Genomic DNA, 19,984 nt, shown 5'->3' on the forward strand with positions numbered 1-19,984 from the left:
TTTTTCTTTTTTAAGATTCACTCACTTTTATTCCTTTTTACCTTATTGTTCAAACCATTGATGTTCCACGATATAATGTTCAAATTCATTAATCTTTATTAGACACAAAGTCAAATATCAACATCAAATACGGAACTGCAATTAAGTACAATAATATAGTTGTGGGAAATTCTGCTTATTTTCTTATCCTCCTGGACTTTCCTGTCCTTGTTCACTTTCTTCTCTTTCTTGAGCTGTACCCCCTCCCAGGTCTATTTTGTATTTCCGCCAAAATTTTCAGAATTCTGGGGATCTAAAAGTCTTTCTTCTATCTTTCTTCTATCTTTGTAGGAGAAGGAAATACCTTCAGGAAATTCCCACTTGTCTCTAATTTCATTTGTTTTCCACACCTCTGTCAGAGTCCAAGCAGCTGCCAGGGTTGGAAGATGGCCCAGAGCAAAAGGAGGGGGGTTATCATGGAAACACTCTCCCAGAATGTAGGTGAAAGGCCAAACTCCACAGATAGCCTCTCAGACATGGCTGGCCAGCCTTCGAGTATTTAAGAGCGTAGGGGGGTTACAGGAAAAAGGACACAATTTGTCACAGAGTACGAAGAGAAGTTTCCTCCCACGTTGCATTTGTAGGATGAAACGTGACACTGAGAACTTAGTTGAGTCATCATCGTAATGGTGACCAGCTCACGGGAGAAGAGCTCCTGGTAATCTGTTCTTCTCGGAATAAAACCAACTTTATAAATGAACTGCACTCTTGCGTGTCTCACTGCCGTCACAACTGATTATCCATATATATACAATGGTTCTCTATATATACATACAGCGCCAGTGACTGACCCAGTTCTTCAAGCTATCCTATTAGCTGATCCCACCCACAGAGGTATTTTCACTCTGAGAGATCGGGGGGGGGGTTAGTGCTTGTATAATACTCAACCCAGTGGTGCTGAATTGAATAAAATATTGGTGGTGGGTCAGGTAAGGTCTGCCTTGCACAATCAAACACATGATGCATGCAGGCCATTAGAACGGCAATGCCTACTAACTTGGGTGGTGGCCCCCTCAAATGCTTTACTGGGGGGGGGAACCCTCAGCCTCTAAAGATTGACTCCTGTTGCCACGTGTCAGGACGGTTACAACATAAAACAAAAACACAATATAAAAACACAAAATACACTTATGTAACCCTCTTCTCACCACATTTTTAAAAAGTGCAGATTTCCTTGTCTCCTAAAGCTACATAATGAAGGATGTCTCCCCAATATGAACTCTTTGATGGCAAGTGAGAGAGTAGCTCCGACTAAAGCTCTTTCCACATTCAATGCACTGATAGGGTTTCTCCCCTGTATGGGTTCTTTGATGGGAAGTGAGATAGTGGCTGTGAGTGAAGCTCTTTCCACATTCTGCACACTGATAGGGTTTCTCCCCTGTATGAATTCTTTGATGGGAAGTAAGATCATTACTCTGACTGAAGCTCTTTCCACATTCCATGCACTGATAGGGTTTTTCCCCTGTATGAATTCTTTGATGGGAAGTGAGATGGGCGCTCTGACTGAAGCTCTTTCCACATTCAAAGCACTGATATGGTTTCTCCCCCGTATGAATTCTCTGATGGGAAGTGAGAGAGGCCTTCATACTGAAGCTCTTTCCACATTCCATGCACTGATATGGTTTCTCCCCAGTATGAATTTTTTTATGGGAATTGAGATCGGAGCTCTGACTGAAGCTCTTTCCACATTCCATGCACTGATACGGTTTCTCGCCTGTATGAATTCTTTGATGGGAAGTGAGAGAGTCATTTCGACTGAAGGTCTTTCCACATTCCATGCACTCATAAGGTTTCTCCCCTGTATGAATTCTTTGATGGGAAGTGAGATAGTGGCTGTGACTGAAGCTCTTTCCACATTCCACACACTGATAGGGTTTATCCCCTGTATGAATTCTTTGATGGGAAGTCAGACTTTGGCTGTAACTGAAGCTCTTTCCACATTCCACGCACTGATAGGGTTTCTCCCCTGTATGAAGTCTTTGATGAGAAGTGAGATGGGAGCTCTTCCTGAAGCTCTTTCCACATTCCATGCACTGAAAGGGTTTCTCCCCAGTATGAGTTTTTTGATGGGAATTGAGATCAGAGCTCTGACTGAAGCTCTTTCCACATTCCATGCACTGATAGGGTTTCTCCCCTGTATGAATTCTTTGATGGGAAGTGAGAGAGGCCTTCATACTGAAGCTCTTTCCACATTCAATGCACTGATAGGGTTTCTCCCCTGTATGGGTTCTTTGATGGGAAGTGAGATTGGAGCTCTGACTGAAGCTCTTTCCGCATTCCACACACTGATAGGGTTTCTCCCCTGTATGAATTCTTTGATGAGAAGTGAGAGAGGAGTTCTGACTGAAGCTCTTTCCACATTCCATGCACTGATAGTGTTTCTTTCCATTGAGATTTCTTTGTTGGGAACTGGAATGGGAGCTCTGACTGCAGCTCTCTCCACACTCCAAATTCTTACGTGGCTTCTCCTCTCTGGGGATTTTGTCGTGTTCACCCTTGTTCTCGATCTGCAATTCATCACAATCTGCAATGGAGGCAAAAAGAGATTTGAGCCTCAGGAACAAAAGAAGGAGAACTGAAGGGAGTTGGGTGTGTGTTCATTGCCTTTGTTGTTTGTGATTAACCAACATATTTATTATTAGATTCTGATGGTTGTTGAATGTTGTTTTGTTTGATATACTGTAGTGGCCAAAATTGTGGAAGCTTTTTGGGGGAAGGTGTATTTCAGAGGTTTGGTGGCTCATAACACCACTTCTTTGGGAGGGAGGCTTGTTTAATTTCATTGTACACAGGTTGTACAATGACAATAAAAGTATTATTAATAATATTGTGAAATTATTTATCAATGGAAAGATAATTTAATCAAGAATGTAATGCAACAAAGTTTGTTCGGTTATCTGAATTTGTCAGGCTGGAGCCAACAAGCGAGCAACAGCAGCTGCCAGACTTGAATGGCTGCCCAGGGGACGAAGGGAGGATTGTTATGGGGAAAACAGAGGAAAGTACAGGGGGGAGGTCACAGCCCAGAGAAATACAGGAGTTATCAGACAATAGCTTGTCTGGGCCAGTTTCCAAGCCTCTCAGCCTGCAGGAATGCAGGAGAGGAGCGGTATAAGAAAAGGGGAAATGGACATCATAGAAGTGACAGAAGAGATCATAGAATCATAGAGTTGGAAGAGACCAGAAGGGCCATCGAGTCCAACCCCCTGCCAAGCAGGAAACACCATCAGAGCACTTAACACCATCAGAGCAACAAAAGCCCTGCTAGTGCATAGAATGAAAAAGTCACACTGATCTGTCCTCTTTGTGCCAAAAAATGGCCTGAAGTGTTGCACTGCTATACCAGCTGACAATTTCTTCTGGATCTTTTGCTTTTGTTTAAAACAATGATGCTTCCTAATTCTGTTGTTTTCTGTGCAGATCACATTAGCTAGTTCTTGCTGCATAGCATCACTTGATTATAGATTTCTTTCTCTTTTACACATGCATACATTAACACACACACCAGGTTAAGGGGGGGGAACCCCTTCCTGTCTGTTGCCAGATTTAGGCTTTATCTATAATTTCTGGCTCTGCTCTGCTGTGACCATCTTGGATGGTTTTTAATTTTTGCAGTCATTTAGGGTTTTGTTTTTTTAAAAAAAGATCTGAATTTTAAAAGAAATCAACATTGCTAAAAACAAGGTGTTATACAATAAGATAATTTGTCTTAAGAAAACTAGGGGGGACGTGGAGCTGTTGTATAAATGTGCATTGTTAATGAGCAACTAAAATAGTTTGTTTGTTTCCTGTTTTGCTTTGCCAGAGATAATGTGTAAGTGTGGTGTCAGCTCCCTAAAAAAAGGTAGAACCTTTCCTTAAAAAGTCAACAACTTTGGGGTTCCCTCCCCCTTAAAAAAGGTCATGAACTCTGGGGAACAGGGGGAGGGGCGCCGGAGGGATCTTTGCACCATGGCGCCAGATATGCTTAAGACGGCCCTGCGTATACCCCCACCAAAATGATTTCTTCTCTGCCTTTTGTCAATTGTATTCCTAATATTCTTCCCTTGTCATCTTTAGGTAGGATTTTTGCATCTATCCTTCGGTTTATATATATATATATATATATATATATATATATATATGCTTTCGTAGATTTTCACGGGTACAGGAATGCAGGTTTTGGTGTCCTCGGGTGTCTTCCCGTGTAAAAGTTGGGGTGTCTAGGCGACGTTTCGACGAGGTCTCACTCGTCATCTTCAGGCTGGTGCTTTCGGCTTCTTGTTACTGGAACAGAGCAGGATCTCAGTGTTTGAGTTCCTATAAATACTGTAGAGGGGGTGTGGTGTATAGCCTCCAATGTTCTGGGCAGAGAGGAAGTTCCCAGGCTAGTGTGCCTTTTCTTCTTTTGTTCCTTAATTACTTGAGAGATATCTTGAGTGATTTCTTGAGTGATATCCTGAGTACCACTTAGGTGGGTCATTAGGTGTGGATTAGTTGTTAAAGTCTTTGTGTCTTGACCTCTTGAACTTTGTGAAGAGTTTTCCTGAGAAGATGGCTGTACTGTACTTAGTTGTGCTCTGGCTTGGCTTCGTGTATAGGGGCGAGCTGTGGTTTTGTGGCTTGTGTCAGCCAGATCTGTGTAGGGATTGCAGGGAATATATATATATAAAACTATTCCTCTCTTTTTGGAAACATCTGAAGCTATGTATTCTGTTCCTAATTTCTTTTCTATCAAAACTCTGTCATGTTTCTTTGCTATATGTGTTTCCTGGAGACCAATGACATCCCAATTTTTCTTTCTTAAGATACGCTCAGTTTTCTTCCTTTTTACCTTATTGTTCAAGCCATTGATGCTCCACGATATAATGTTCAAATTCATGAATTTTTATTAGACACAAAGTCAAATATCAACATCAAATATCAACATCAAATACGGAACTGCACTTAAGTACAATAATATGTTGTTGTTGTTGTTGTTGTTTACTCGTTTAGTCGTGTCCGACTCTTCGTGACCCCATGGACCTCAAAAACACTATCCAACCATCTCGTCCTCTGTCGCCCCTTCTCCTTGTGCCCTCCATCTTTCCCAACATCAGGGTCTTCTCCAGGGAGTCTTCTCTTCTCACGAGGTGGCCAAAGTACTTCACAATCTGTCCTTCCAGTGAGCACTCAGGGTTGATTTCCTTCAGTATGGAGAGGTTTGATTTTCTTGCAGTCCATGGGACTCTCAAGAGTCTCCTCCAGCACCATAATTCAAAAGCATCCATTCTTCGGCGATCAGCCTTCTTGATGGTCCAGCTCTCACTTCCATACATCGCTACTGGGAAAACCATAGCTTTAACTATACGAACCTTTGTTGGCAAGGTGATGTCTCTACTTCTCAAGATGCTGTCTAGGCCTGTCATTGCCCTTCTCCCAAGAAGCAGGCGTCTTTTAATTTTGTGGCTGCTGTCACCATCTGCAGTGATCATGGAGCCCAAGAAAGTAAAATCTATCACTACCTCCATTTCTTCCCCTTCTATTTGCCAGGAGGTGATGGGACCAGTGGCCATGATCTTCGTTTTTTTGATGTTGAGCTTTAGACCATATTTTGCGCTCTCGTCTTTCACCCTCATTAAAAGGTTCTTTAATTCCTCCTCACTTTCTGCCATCAAGGTTGTGTCATCTGCATATCTGAGGTTGTTGATATTTCTTCCGGCAATCTTAATTCCAGCTAGGGATTCATCCAGCCCAGCCTTTCGCATGATGAATTCTGCATATAAGTTAAATAAGCAGGGAGACAAAATACAGCCTTGTCGTACTCCTTTCCCAATTTTGAACCAATCAGTTGTTCCATATCCAGTTCTAACTGTAGCTTCTTGTCCCACATAGAGATTTCTCAGGAGACAGATGAGGTGATCTGGCACTCCCATTTCTTTAAGAACTTGCCATAGTTTGCCGTGGTCGACACAGTCAAAGGCTTTTGCATAGTCAATGAAGCAGAAGTAGATGTCTTTCTGGAACTCTCTAGCTTTCTCCATAATCCAGCGCATGTTTGCAATTTGGTCTCTGGTTCCTCTGCCTCTTCTAAATCCAGCTTGCACTTCTGGGAGTTCTCGGTCCACATACTGCTTGAGCCTTCCTTGTAGAATTTTAAGCATAACCTTGCTAGCGTGTGAAATGAGTGCAATTGTGCGGTAGTTGGAGCATTCTTTGGCACTGCCCTTCTTTGGGATTGGGATGTAGACTGATCTTCTCCAATCTTCTGGCCACTTCTGAGTTTTCCAAACTTGCTGGCATATTGAGTGTAGCACCTTAACAGCATCATCTTTTAAAATTTTAAATAGTTCAGCTGGAATACCATCACTTCCACTGGCCTTGTTATTTGCAGTGCTTTCTAAGGCCCATTTGACTTCACTTTCCAGGATGTCTGGCTCAAGGTCAGCAACCACACTACCTGGGGTATACGGGACATCCATTTCTTTCTGGTATAATTCCTCTGTGTATTCTTGCCACCTCTTCTTGATGTCTTCTGCTTCTGTTAGGTCCTTTCCACTTTTGTCCTTTATTATGGAAATCTTTGTACGAAATGTTCCTTTCATATCTCCAATTTTCTTGAACAGATCTCTGGTTCTTCCCATTCTATTGCTTTCCTCTATTTCTTTGCATTGATCGTTTAAGAAGGTCTTCTTGTCTCTCCTTGCTATTCTTTGGAAATCTGCATTCAATTTCCTGTATCTTTCACCATCTCCCTCGCATTTTGCTTGCCTTCTCTCCCCCGCTATTTGTAAGGCCTCATTGGACAGCCACTTTGCTTTCTTGCATTTCCTTTTCATTGGGATGGTTTTCGCTGCTGCCTCCTGTATAATGTTACGAGCCTCCATCCATAGTTCTTCAGGCACTCTGTCCACCAAATCTAAATCCTTAAACCTGTTCCTCACTTCCACTGTGTATTCATAAGGGATTTGACTTAGATTGTATCTTACCGGCCCAGTGGTTTTTCCTACTTTCTTCAGTTTAAGCTTGAATTTTGCTATAAGAAGCTGATGATCTGAGCCACAGTCAGCTCCAGGTCTTGTTTTTGCTGACTGTATAGAGCTTCTCCATCTTTGGCTGCAGAGAATATAATCAATCTGATTTCGATGCTGCCCATCTGGTGATGTCCATGTGTAGAGTCGTCTCTTGTGTTGTTGGAAAAGCGTGTTTGTGATGACCAGCTTGTTCTCTTGACAGAACTCTATTAACCTTTGCCCTGCTTCGTTTTGATCTCCAAGGCCAAACTTGCCAGTTGTTCCTTTTATCTCTTGACTCCCTACTTTAGCATTCCAATCTCCTATGATGAGAAGAACATCCTTCTTTGTTGTCACTTCTATAAGGTGTTGTAAGTCTTCATAGAATTGGTCAATTTCAGTTTCTTCAGCACCAGTAGTTGGTGCATAAACTTGGATTACTGTGATGTTAAAAGGTCTGCCTTGGATTCGTATCGAGATCATTCTATCATTTTTGAGATTGCATCCCAGTGCAGCCTTCGCCACTCTTTTGTTGACTATGAGGGCCACTCCATTTCTTTTACGGGTTTCTTGCCCACAGTAGTAGATATGATGGTCATCCGAACTGAATTCACCCATTCCCGTCCATTTTAGTTCACTGATGCCCAGGATGTCAATATTTATTCTTGCCATCTCATTTTTGACCACCTCCAACTTACCCAGGTTCATGGTTCTTACATTCCAGGTTCCTATGCAATATTTTTCTTTACAGCATTGGACTTTCCTTTCGCTTCCAGGCATATCCGCAACTGAGCGTCCTTTCGGCTTTGGCCCAGCCGCTTCATCAGCTCTGAATCTACTTGTACTTGCCCTCCGCTCTTCCCCAGTAGCATGTTGGACGCCTTCCGACCTGAGGGGCTCATCTTCCAGCGTCATAACTTTTATATGCCTGTTGTCTTTGTCCATGGAGTTTTCTTGGCAGGGATACTGGAGTGGCTTGCCGGTTCCTCCTCCAGGTGGATCACGTTTGGTCAAAACTCTCCACTATGACCTGTTCATCTTGGGTGCCCTGCTCGGCATAGTTCATAGCTTCTCTGAGTTCCTCAAGCCCCTTCACCACGGCAAGGCAGTGATCCATGAAGGGGATCATAATATAGTTGTGGGAAACTCTGCTTCTTTAATTATCCTCCTGGACTTTTCTGTCCTTGTTCTCTTTCTTCTCTTTCTCCCCCCCCCCCCAAATTTTTTGTATTGGTTTTCACATTTATCACATAAACAAGAAACAAGAAAAAAGAAAAACATTACAATACACAAAAACAAAGAAAAACTCATAAAGAATTTCTACTTCCAAATCCTAATTTCATTTCATTGATAACTGACTTCCTTGAATCCCCTCTACCTGAATTTCATATCACCAGTTTAGCAGTTCTCCAAATTCATATTTCTAATAATATTAACTTCTTTCATTTGCTAACAACTTCTCCTTTATTAGTATTCTAATCCTTAATGTTTATTAACAACATATTCTTATTCTACCCTGTGATGGGATGATGAGCTGCTTGTGCGTAAAGCTTAGTCCCTCAGAGTTTGGCCTGATTATCAAAGCTCTGTCTATAGCGGAGCCCCCTTAAACATGACTCCCTCAATCGCTGGCAGAATCCGACAGTGGGCGTTTGCGGAATCTCTTCCAACATAAAAGCTCCTTAACGGAAACCCGTCTTCGGGATTCACGGCGCGACAGTTTCCGGCGAGGGGTGGGTGTCCCTATAGGAGGTCCTGAAACTTCCCCACTGTTTTCGCTGGAAGTGTCCCTGAGCCATCCCTCCGACTCTCTTTCCCTCGGAGCTCCTTCTCTCCCCCTGCTGGTTCCCTCCTCTGCTGCTAAGTCTCTCCTAGCCTCCGTGAGCCCTTCCACCACCTGCCCTTCCGATGGCAGTTCCCTGACATACCCCTAAGCCTAATTATTACTTCCAAGAAATTTCTCTTTATCTTATATTACAATATTTAGCTAAATATTCTTTAAATTTCTTCCAGTCCTCTTGTGTCTCCTTTCTGGTCACGGATTCTTTCAGTCAGGTCGGCCAGCTCCAAAAAGTCCAACATCTTCATCTGCCATTCTTCTATTGTTGGCATCTCTTGCGATTTCCAATTTTTGGCTAATAAAAGTCTTGCCACTCTAGTGGCATACAAAAAAAGTCTTTTTTTGGCAATTCCAGTCCTATTATTCCAAGTAGAAAGGCTTCTGGTTTTTTAATATATATTTTTTCATTTTTTTCAATTCATTATATATCTTTTCCCAGAAGTCTTTCACCTTAGGACACGTCCACCACATATGATAGAAAGTACCTTCTTTTTCTTTGCATTGCCAACACAAGTTATCATTTGTATGATACACCTTTGCTAATTTCACCAGGGTTAAATACCATCTATACAGCATTTTCATAATATTTTCTTTTAATACAGTACATGCAGTAAACTTAACCCCTTTCTTCCACAGTCTTTCCCAATCTGCCAACATTATATTGTGTCCAACATCTCTTGCCCAATCTATCATCACAGATTTAACTTTTTCGTCCTTTGTACGCCATTCTAACAACAAATTATACATTTTAGAGAGATTTTTAACATTGGTATCTAACAATTCCATTTCCAATTTGGATTTTTCTGTTGCAAAACCATTTTTCTTATCACGTTTATATAATTCATTAATCTGATAATATTGTAACCATCCATCCAATTTATCTTTAATTTAATCAAATGGTCTTAATTTAAATTCTTCGTTATCTTCCACTAGTAAATCAGCATATTTCAACCATTTACTCTCCATATTCAACTTTTTCTGTGCGTTTGCTTCCGTTGGTGAAAACCATAGTATGATAGAGTTGGGAGAGACCACAAGGGCCATAGAGTCCAACCCCCTGCCAAGCAGGAAACACCATCAGAGCACTCCTGACATATGGTTGTCAAGCCTCTGCTTCAAGACCTCCAAAGAAGGAGACTCCACCACACTCCTTGGCAGCAAATTCCACTGTCAAACAGCCCTTACTGTCAGGAAGTTCTTCCTAATGATTAGGTGGAATCTTCTTTCTTGTAGTTTGGCTCCATTGCTCCGTGTCAGCTTCTCTGGAGCAGCAGAAAACAACCTTTCTCCCTCCTCTATGTGACATCCTTTTATATATTTGAACATGGCTATCATATCACTCCTTAACCTCCTCTTCTCCAGGCTAAACATGCCCAGCTCCCTTAGCCGTTCCTCATAAGGCATCGTTTCCAGGCCTTTGACCATTTTGGTTGCCCTCCTCTGGACACGTTCCAGTTTGTCAGTGTCCTTCTTGAACTGTGGTGCCCAGAACTGGACACAGTACTCCAGGTGAGGTCTGACCAGAGCAGAATACAGTGGCACTATTACTTCCCTTGATCTAGATGCTATACTCCTATTGATGCAGCCCAGAATTGCATTAGCTTTTTTAGCTGCCGCGTCACACTGTTGGCTCATGTCAAGTTTGTGGTCAACCAAGACTCCTAGATCCTTTTCACATGTACTGCTCTCAAGCCAGGTGTCACCCATCTTGTGTTTGTGCCTCTCATTTTTTTTGCCCCAGTGCAATACTTTACATTTCTCCCTGTTAAAATTCATCTTGTTTGTTTTGGCCCAGTTCTCTAATCTGTCAAGGTCGTTTTGAAGTGTGATCCTGTCCTCTGGGGTGTTAGCCACCCCTCCCAGTTTGGTGTCATCTGCAAATTTGATCAGGATGCCCTTGAGTCCATCATCCAAGTCGTTGATAAAGATGTTGAATAAGACCAGGCCCAAGACAATGTACTTGCATTACACTGACCGTGAAACACGCAGATAGTGTGATGATCTGGGGTTGTATGACAGCAAAAGGTGTGGGCAGAATTTGTGTCATAAAACGGAATGGAAATGCTCCAAAATACATGAATGAAATACTTGAGCCCAAACTGAAGCCTTCTGCACGTGATCTTTTCCCAGATACTGAACCTTTTTATTTGTTTGTTTGTTTTCTATTTCAGCAGGATTCAGCTCCATGTCATGTTGCTGCTGTGTGCAAAAGGTGGTTTCAAGAGAATCATATTCCACTGCTGGAATATCTCCAGACCTTAACCCAATCAAAAATTTTTGGAGCCGACTAAAGAAACTTGTTAGTCAGAAGCAACCCAGCAATAAAGCCCAATTAATAGAGGCAATAATTCCATCTTGGTTTCACATTATTACAGCTGCAGAACTAAGAAACTTGCTTCACTCCATGGGAAGACGTTGTAAGGCCAGAATTAAAGCTAAAGGTTCCCAAACTCAGTATTAATTGACATGGTGAGAATTTCTGTTAGAAGATTGGCAGATGAAAATGATGGACTTTGCAGATCTGGTGACACTGACAGGAAAAATTCAAAACCAGCACGATTACGTATTCCAAAAGGGTTGGAATAAATTTATACGATATCTGAAAGATTATTGTAAGCAATTAACATCACTAACAGGGTTGTCTGAAGACTTGTAATGATAATTTTCTACCTTTCTATATTAATTTTTGAGCCATTCTGTAATGAGTGTAATAAGAATTGGAAAATGTACAAATTGGAATGATATAAATGTTAATTTTGAAAGCCATGAGGCTGGAGGGAAGGAAGTTGAGGCTCCAAAGAGCCAGGGTGGTATAGCGGATAATGATGATGCGAATGTACAGTATTAAATGGAAAATAATTTTAAAAATTATATATATAGGGGGAAAAAATAATTTACTGTTCAAGGTTTATTGTGGGGGTGTTAGATTCCCAGGTGTTGTAGGGGGCGTTGCTGAGCTCTGTGGAAATGTATGAGGTTCGTCACATAAAGATATTTTTTGAATTTCCAGGCAGATAGGATGATCCCACAGGGAGCCTTACCAAGAGAGGCCACGATCCCCCGATTCTCCTCCATGACGTCCTTATGCAGAGCTCTCTGGTCAGGATCCAGCAACGCCCACTCCTCGTCCGTGAAACAGACAAAGACGTCTTCAAAGCAAACTGGACCCTAAAAGAAAAGGGAAATGTCCTCCTCTTAATTGCTGCGCTGTTTCAATAGGATTGCTTTGCTGCATATTTTAATTCTGGGTGCTTATTTCAACGCTTTAATGGAATTCTTTTATTCTGTGTTTTAATTATGGGCATTCATCTGCTGCAACTGGATTTCTTATGGACAGGCCCAACCCTGACCCTTCTTGCAAGCGATTGAACAGTGCGCCAGTGTGCAGCCTGCCTTTGCTCCTCCATTTTCGGACGTCTCCTGGCTGTGAGAGACAAGCAGGGAGGGGGGCTTCTGGCAGAAGGAGAGGGAGCCAGGGTCTTTTGCCTCACCATCCCCACTACTGACTCCCTGTTGCTACTCAGCTTCCAAAAAAAAAAGTGTCCCCGGATTCATTGAAAAATATCTGGTAACCATACTCTAGCCCTCCTAGAGGGAAGATTGCAATGCAAATTGTGGAGGCAACGGAAGTGATTTTTGTGATGTGAATCAGCCTGCTTGCTCATGCCTTCCAGTAAATAAATCATAATAATAATAATAATAATTTATTTATGCCCCACCCATCTGGCTGGGCTTCCCCAGCCACTCTTGGCGGCTTCCAACAAAATATTAAAATACAGTAATTCATCAAACAATAAAAGCTTCACTAAAGTAAATGCATGAAGTCAGAACTGACTGACAAAGGAGTCATTTGCATCTTGTGAAAAATGGATGCCTGGCTCTAGTGGGGGTCCTCATTCGGGGGTCCTCAGGAGTTGCTCTGCCCACCCCCACCCCCACTCCCCTGCTTCTGTCTCCTTTTCTTGCACTTGGACTCTCTGCTGTTTTCCAGACAGACTCCTGGGGTGGGGTCCCTTTTTCTTTGCTCCGAGGGCCAGTTAAATTTATACTCTTTGCTGTTAACCATATTCCCAAATACTTGCATTGCAATTCTTCCACCATATCTTAAACTGTATTTTTAGTTAACCTTTTCATCTTGGCGTTACTAAGTTTAAAACCAGCCAGTTGCCCAAATTCTCTTTTCTTTTCTTGCACTTGGACTCTCCGCTGCTCTGAAAAACAGACTCCTGGGGTGGGGTCCCTTTTTCTTTCTCTTGAGGGCCAGGAAGGTATCTGGACATTATTATTCTCTTAGATGGCTGGAGACACTGGGAAACTGGTCCCCAATGCAGCAGCCAGACTCTGGGCTGGGATCCCTCTCTTTATCCCTGGCCTTTCTCTCCCACCTTTCCTTCCTTCCCCCCTCCCTCCCCGTGAGTTTTGAGGGGGGGCTAGTCCATCTCGTCCAGCTTTGGAAAACCATTTGCAGATGTTCCCTCTATTCTGCAATGACCCTGAGAGACACAGGGTTAAGCTCCCAGGGACTCCTTTGTTTAAAGAAATGAGATTTCGGGGGAGTCATTGTTTTTCTGAAAGGGGGGGCGAAAGGCAAAATGAGTTTGGGATCCTCTGATCTGCAGGAAGGAGAGCGTGGCAGCCCTGGCCCCTCCCTGGCAGGACCCCCTCCTCCCCCCTGACTTGGGGTCCCCCCCCTGCAGGAGCAGATCAGGCCCCCCCCAGGCCCCCTCCCCTGCTGCAGCCCTGGGACCCCCACCAGATCCCAGAGAGAGAGAGAGGAGACTCACCAGATCCCAGGAGGGGAGAGCGAGGCAGCCCTTGCAGGAGAGACACCCAAGCAGGGAAGGACTGGGGAGGGGGGGGGCTTGGCTCTGGAGGACCTGCCCCCTCTTGCTTCCTGGCCTCTCTAGGAAGGCAGCTCGGTTCCCTTTAACCCTTGCAAGGCCAGTCCCCCCCCTCCAGCTCAGCCCTCTCTCGCTCTCTCCCAGAATTGGGCTCTGAGAAGAGAAGCCTCCCTGGCAAAGACCCTGATGCTGGGAAAGAGGGGGGGGGTCCCGGGGGGGGGTGACAAAAAGGCGGACGAAAGGAGAAGAGCCTTGCTGCCTGGGAAGCCGGAAACCTCATCCTGGCCTCTCTAGGAAGGCAGCTCGGTTCCCTTTAACCCTTGCAGTGCCGAGTCCCCCCAGCTCAGCCCCCCCCCCCGCATTGCACACTCACTTAGCCAGGGCAGAACTCTGATTTCTATTCATTTCTGTTCTTTTGAATGGCTCTAAGGGGGCAGCTGCCCCCTGGCTCGGCCTATGGCAAGGTGTGCTTTTGGGGGGGATTTTGGCTCTTGGCTGGGCTCTGTGTTCAATAGTGGGGAGACGATGCAGTGATTTCTCCAAAGCAGCTCTTTATTTGTAAGCTGGAACAGAACTGGACAGGAAACAGCTCAGCCGGCCGGCTTTTATAGGCTGTCAACATTGTAGCAGCAACACCCCAGGGCTTCCCGCCTAAAGTAACTGACGTGGACCTGAGTGAAAACTATATACAGTGGTACTTCAATACATAACACTCTGAGCATCTCCCTCCCTTGGCCGGAAACCAGAGGAAGAGCTTGCAGGGGAAAGGACTTTGCAGGAGGCACTCCTAGAATTCAGGAGTGGAGAGATAGGAGGGGATCCCAGGGTCATCCAGTCCAACCCCCAGTCATCATGAATAACCAAAATTTTCTTAAGCATGTTGCTATGCAAACATTCAATAGTATGTCATTTCCCCTTCCAGAAATGCGGAATTTCTAACTCAATGGACTAAAAATGGATGGTTGTTATGCTTAAGGAAGCTTTTAATATTTGATGGACTATTGTATTTTAATATTTTGTTGGAAGCCGCCCAGAGTGGCTTGGGAAAAACCAGCCAGATGCGCAGGGTATGTATAAATAATAATAATAATAATAATAATAATAATAATAATAATAATGCTGCTACTGCTGGGCAGATAGGCCTCCTTCTTCAAATGGTTTTGGGTTTTTATCTGTGTCATTTTCAATTGTTATTGATATTAATGTTGTATTCCGAATTTTAGATCTTATGATTTATGTGGAAATTCTTTTCCATTTGGTTGTGTACCTTTGGATGTGTTTTGCTTATCATTTTTTACTTTGATTATGTTGGTAATTATGTAAATCTTGTCATAACAATAACAACAATAATTTATTATTTATGCCCCACCCATCTGGCTGGGTTTCTCCAGCCACTCTGGGCAGCCTACAACAAATGATTAAAACTACATTAAACATCAATCATTAAAAACTTCCCTAAACAGGGCTGCCTTCAGGAGTCTTCTAAATGTCAGGTAGTTGTTTATTTCTTTGACATCCGATGGGAGGGCATTCCACAGAAGAGGTGCCACGACCGAGAAGGCCCTTTGCCTATCATGTTGTAAGCTGCCTTGAGCGTTGTTTTAACAATGGAAAGGTTACAAATAAAATAAAATGATGATGATGAAGATTGAACAAATGTCTACGATTTCCCACAGGCTACTTTGTGGGGTGTCTTGTGTGAGAGAAACTGCAATCCAGGGAACCTCAGGCAGGAGATATTCACACAAGGAAAGTTATATTTACAAAAAAGAGAATGGTGAAACAAAGTGAAGACAGGAGATGTGTTCTTTCAGGTAGAAGTTAACTTATTACTTCAGCTAAATCATAGAATCATAGAATCATAGAGTTGGAAGAGACCACAAGGGCCATCGAGTCCAACCCCCTGCCAAGCAGGAAACACCATCAGAGCACTCCTGACATATGGCTGTCAAGCCTCTGCTTAAAGACCTCCAAAGAAGGAGACTCCACCACACACCTTGGCAGCAAATTCCACTGTCGAACAGCTCTTACTGTCAGGAAGTTCTTCCTAATGTTTAGGTGGAATCTTCTTTCTTGTAGTTTGGAACCATTGCTCCGTGTTAGGATTAAACACAGTTCTGCAGGCACAGCTTCTCTTCTTTTTTTAAAAAAATAATATTTATTCAAAGTTTAAGAGTTACAGAAAGAAACAAAAAGAAAAATACAAAAAACAATGCAACAACAACAAAAAAAGAAAATATACTCACTTGAAAAAAAACGAAAAAAGAACAGATTAAACCTTTGCATAACTTTCTTCCTTTAGTCAATACAAAATAAAAAAAATTCCTTCCAGTAGCACCTTAAAGACCAACTAAGTTAGTTCTAGGTATGAGCTTTCGTGTGCATGCACACTTCTTCAGATACACTGAAACAGAAGTTTCCAGACCCTTCTATATAGTGAGAAGGTGGGGAGGGGTATTACTCAGAAGGGTGGTGGGAATGGGTGATTGGCAGATAGCAGTGATGAGCCTGTTGACGACTCTTAACGGCTGCAATAGGTCTTACAGGAAAAAGCAAGGGGTGAGAAGGTGAAAAATGGCTTTGTCATGTATAATGAGATAAGAATCCAATGTCTTTGTTCAGACCAGGTCTCTCCATGGTTTTAAGTTTGGTAATAAGTTGCAATTCAGCAGCTTCTCTTTCCAGTCTTTCTTCCTTTACTTATTTCCTTGACCTCCTCACACCTGCCATTTTTGTATTCTAGTTGAAATTGTTATTTCTGCAAATCCTTCCAACCTTATTTTCATTTAAGTAATTTAATTTATTTTAAAAACCACTTTTACTTTATCCAATCTTAACTCTCATCCAAACCTATATATCAATACTTATTCTTAAGGCGTTTCTCTAAGGTCGAAAAAAAAATTCCCTTCCACGAATTCCCCAACTCTCATACAAAACAAAAAAAGCAAATTATATTATATACCCTTTGAGTTCCCAATTTCCATTCCACCCATACCCCCTTCCCGGTTTCAGTCCCCAACATAAGTCCATCAATCTCGAGAAGCCATCAGCCCGGAGATCTTACATCGGAGGCTCTTAAGTCTCTCTCATGTCCCCTCTGCCAGTCTTTTTGATAGTCCTTAGTATTAAAAGCCAAATCTCGGGGAAGCTCCAACCCAACAGCATCCACATTCCTTCCAGCCAGACCTCCGTGCTTGAAAATAAGGCCTATGGGGTATTCCAAATCTTGTTTCGTTCTCCTTTCAAATCCAAATGTCCCCAAAGCTCCAACTTCCACCTGAATCAAACTTGTAATCCTAGGGTCATCTGATCTCCACATAAGGAGATCTCTCCATCTTTCGCTTTCCAATTCAGGCCAAGCTTCCATCTTCAAAAATTTATTTCCCCCTGTTGCCATCATGTCAGGCCTCAAATTGCAGCTCTCCTTTCGCATCTGCAGGGTTACGGCTCCCCTTTCTTCTCTTCAGAGACAACATAATTCTCCTCCTCAAATTTCCCTGTTTGTTCAGTTGAATAAAATTCCTGTGCCGAGTTCTTATCAAGTTCAATGATGGTATTCACTCTTGTGTCCAAAGTTGTAACATTTGTAGTCAAAACATCAATTTGACCTTGCAACTTTCCCAAGAGAAAGAATGTCCTATTCAGTTCAAACTGGATTTCCTCTCCAACAGCCATTCTCTGCAATATCCCGAAGCTCCCTCTAGGGGAATTTAAGTTTCTTTTTACTCCTTTCAGCACAGATCCAAAAGTCCAGTTAAATTGTAACAGTCCTTCCTTCTTTTCAAAAACAAGCTTGTAACAAAAGTAGACAACAGAAACAAAGTCCTCTTTTTGCGTCTTGACAGCTAGCTTGACAGCTGTCAAATTGTTCTATACTTCATCAATGAGCTCTCATGGACCACTCCCGGGTCCGGGGGGGGGGTGGTACATCAATTCCCAAATTTAGTTCTTTTCCTGCAGGCTCCCCTGCTTCCAGATAGAATTTCTTATAGTGTCAATCCGTAGAATTAAAGTCCTTTACAGAGAAAAAGAAAAAAAGAACCTCTCCACGACCTTAGTTGACAGGTCCTTTGCTTTAAATTATTTACAGAAAGGGGAGGCGGACTTCCTGTTTGGACCTTCCCTGATCGTGCCAAATTTAAGAATATATATTTTTTTAAATCCAATTTCCGTACTACTCACGGGTTGTTGTTTGAAATCCGAATGTCCACAAAAAGAAGTCAGCGCTCTCCGACAACGGCTGTGCGGCTTCACTCCGCAAAAATAGCAGTCGATTCGAGACACCGCGCCACTCACCCCGCGTCACTTCAGAACCCCCAAAAAGGGGTTTCCGCGTGAGTAGGGGGGGCGCTCTTGGTGTGAGCCGAATCCCACATTCCCAGGCTTCCTCCGCCTGGGATTTTTGAGGGGTCTCCACCTTCACCGCGGCGGCAAGACCCGATTTTGGCGGAGTGGGTTCCTCTGAATCAGAGGAATTCCGCCATTGCCCATGGCGCTAACCCGGAAGTCCTCCAGGCACAGCTTCTCTTCAACTCCCTCCTCTCAAAATCAGTTCATAGAATCATAGAATCATAGAGTTGGAAGAGACCACAAGGGCCATCGAGTCCAACCCCCTGCCAAGCAGGAAACACCATCAGAGCACTCCTGACATATGGTTGCCAAGCCTCTGCTTAAAGACCTCCAAAGAAGGAGACTCCACCACACTCATTGGCAGCAAATTCCACTGTCGAACAGCTCTTACTGTCAGGAAGTTCTTCCTAATGATTAGGTGGCATCTTCTTTCTTGTAGTTTGGCTCCATTGCTCCATGTCCGCTTCTCTGGAGCAGCAGAAAACAACCTTTCTCCCTCCTCTATGTGACATCCTTTTATATATTTGAACATGGCTATCATATCACCCCTTAACCTCCTCTTCTCCAGGCTAAACATGCCCAGCTCCCTTAGCCGTTCCTCATAAGGCATCGTTTCCAGGCCTTTGACCATTTTGGTTGCCCTCCTCTGGACATGTTCCAGTTTGTCAGTGTCCTTCTTGAACTGTGGTGCCCAAAACTGGACACAGTACTCCAGGTGAGGTCTGACCAGAGCAGAATACAGTGGCACTATTACTTCCCTTGATCTAGATGCTATACTCCTATTGATGCAGCCCAGAATTGCATTGGCTTTTTTAGCTGCCGCGTCACACTGTTGGCTCATATCAATTTGTGGTCAACCAAGACTCCTAGATCCTTTTCACATGTACTGCTCTCAAGCCAGGTGTCACCCATCTTGTATTTGTGCCTCTCATTTTTTTTGCCCAAGTGCAATACTTTACATTTCTCCCTGTTAAAATTCATCTTGTTTGTTTTGCCCAGTTCTCTAATCTGTCAAGGTCGTTTTGAAGTGTGATCCTGTCCTCTGGGGTGTTAGCCACCCCTCCCAGTTTGGTGTCATCTGCAAATTTGATCAGGATGCCCTTGAGTCCATCATCCAAGTCATTGATAAAGATGTTGAATAAGACCGAGCCCAAGACAGAACCCTGTGGCACCCCACTAGTCACTCTTCTCCAGCCAAGGAGTAGGGTGGAGTCTCCTTCTTTGGAGGTCTTTAAGCAGAGGCTTGACAACCATATGTCAGGAGTGCTCTAATGGTGTTTTCAGCTTGGCAGGGGGTTGGACTCGATGGCCCTTGTGGTCTCTTCCAACTCTATGATTCTATTCTAAGAGGAACCATTGATGAGCACCCTTTGGGTTCGGTCAGTCAGCCGGTTACAAATCCACTGAGTGGTAGCATAGTCAAGTCCGCATTTTACCAGCTTCTTTACAAGAATATCATGGGGCACCTTGTCAAATGCCTTGCTAAAATCAAGGTAGGCTACATCCACTGCATTCCCTTCATCTACTAGGCTTGTAATTCTGAATTCTTGTAATTCAGTTGTTGCACTTCAGGTAGATGTTCAGGTTTCCAGAATAGATGGTGAAAGGCTGAACTCTCTTTCTGCTGCTTCTCTCTCATCCCTTCACTTAGTTATGAGAGGTGTTTCCGTGAGGTACTTTTGACACAGCCCAGCTTCCTTCACGGCTTCATACTTTGGTCCGTGAGCGAGGGGCCACTTTTCCTCGGTTCCCCTCTCTCTTAGCAGTCCCACTCCCGAGGTATTTTCCTTTGTATGCCAGACCCAGGGGATCCTCTCAGCCCTTGCCACGGACTTGGGAATCTCCTTTTCCTAGAAGATCTCTCTCCTCCTGACTGGAAGGAGATCCCAGAAGAAGAGGAGAGTCTTCCCACAGCTTCTCCCTCCAGCTTCACTCCCTTCAGA

The 19,984-nt window shown here is 43.4% G+C and overlaps 2 protein-coding genes across 2 annotated transcripts in view; both read right to left on the reverse strand.

The window, feature by feature from the left end:
* Nucleotides 1-19,984, reverse strand: part of LOC309340935 (uncharacterized protein) — a 157,465-nt gene that overhangs the window by 41,743 nt on the left and 95,738 nt on the right. The window lies entirely within an intron of this gene.
* On the reverse strand, nucleotides 918-13,613 carry LOC309341085 (uncharacterized protein). Its single transcript, XM_081860547.1, has 3 exons — nucleotides 13,604-13,613; nucleotides 11,892-12,018; nucleotides 918-2,563 (listed from the first exon to the last, which is right to left on the reverse strand). Exons 2-3 carry the CDS (start codon nucleotides 11,923-11,925, stop codon nucleotides 1,227-1,229), a joined length of 1,371 nt encoding a protein of 456 aa, XP_081716673.1. The 5' UTR covers nucleotides 11,926-12,018; nucleotides 13,604-13,613; the 3' UTR covers nucleotides 918-1,226.

This window comes from Podarcis erhardii, assembly GCF_964252035.2.
Source record: "Podarcis erhardii genome assembly, chromosome: 4".
In the NCBI taxonomy this organism is placed as follows: Eukaryota; Metazoa; Chordata; class Lepidosauria; order Squamata; family Lacertidae; genus Podarcis; species Podarcis erhardii.

What these genes read in the sequence shown, in the direction of transcription:
- LOC309341085 (XM_081860547.1), bottom strand. Translation starts at nt 11,925, where the DNA reads ATGGAGGAGAATCGGGGGATCGTGGCCTCTCTTG. An exon ending in GGGGATCGTGGCCTCTCTTG is followed by an intron (nt 2,564 to 11,891) that starts GTAAGGCTCCCT and finishes CCTCCATTGCAG; the next exon opens with ATTGTGATGAATTGCAGATC.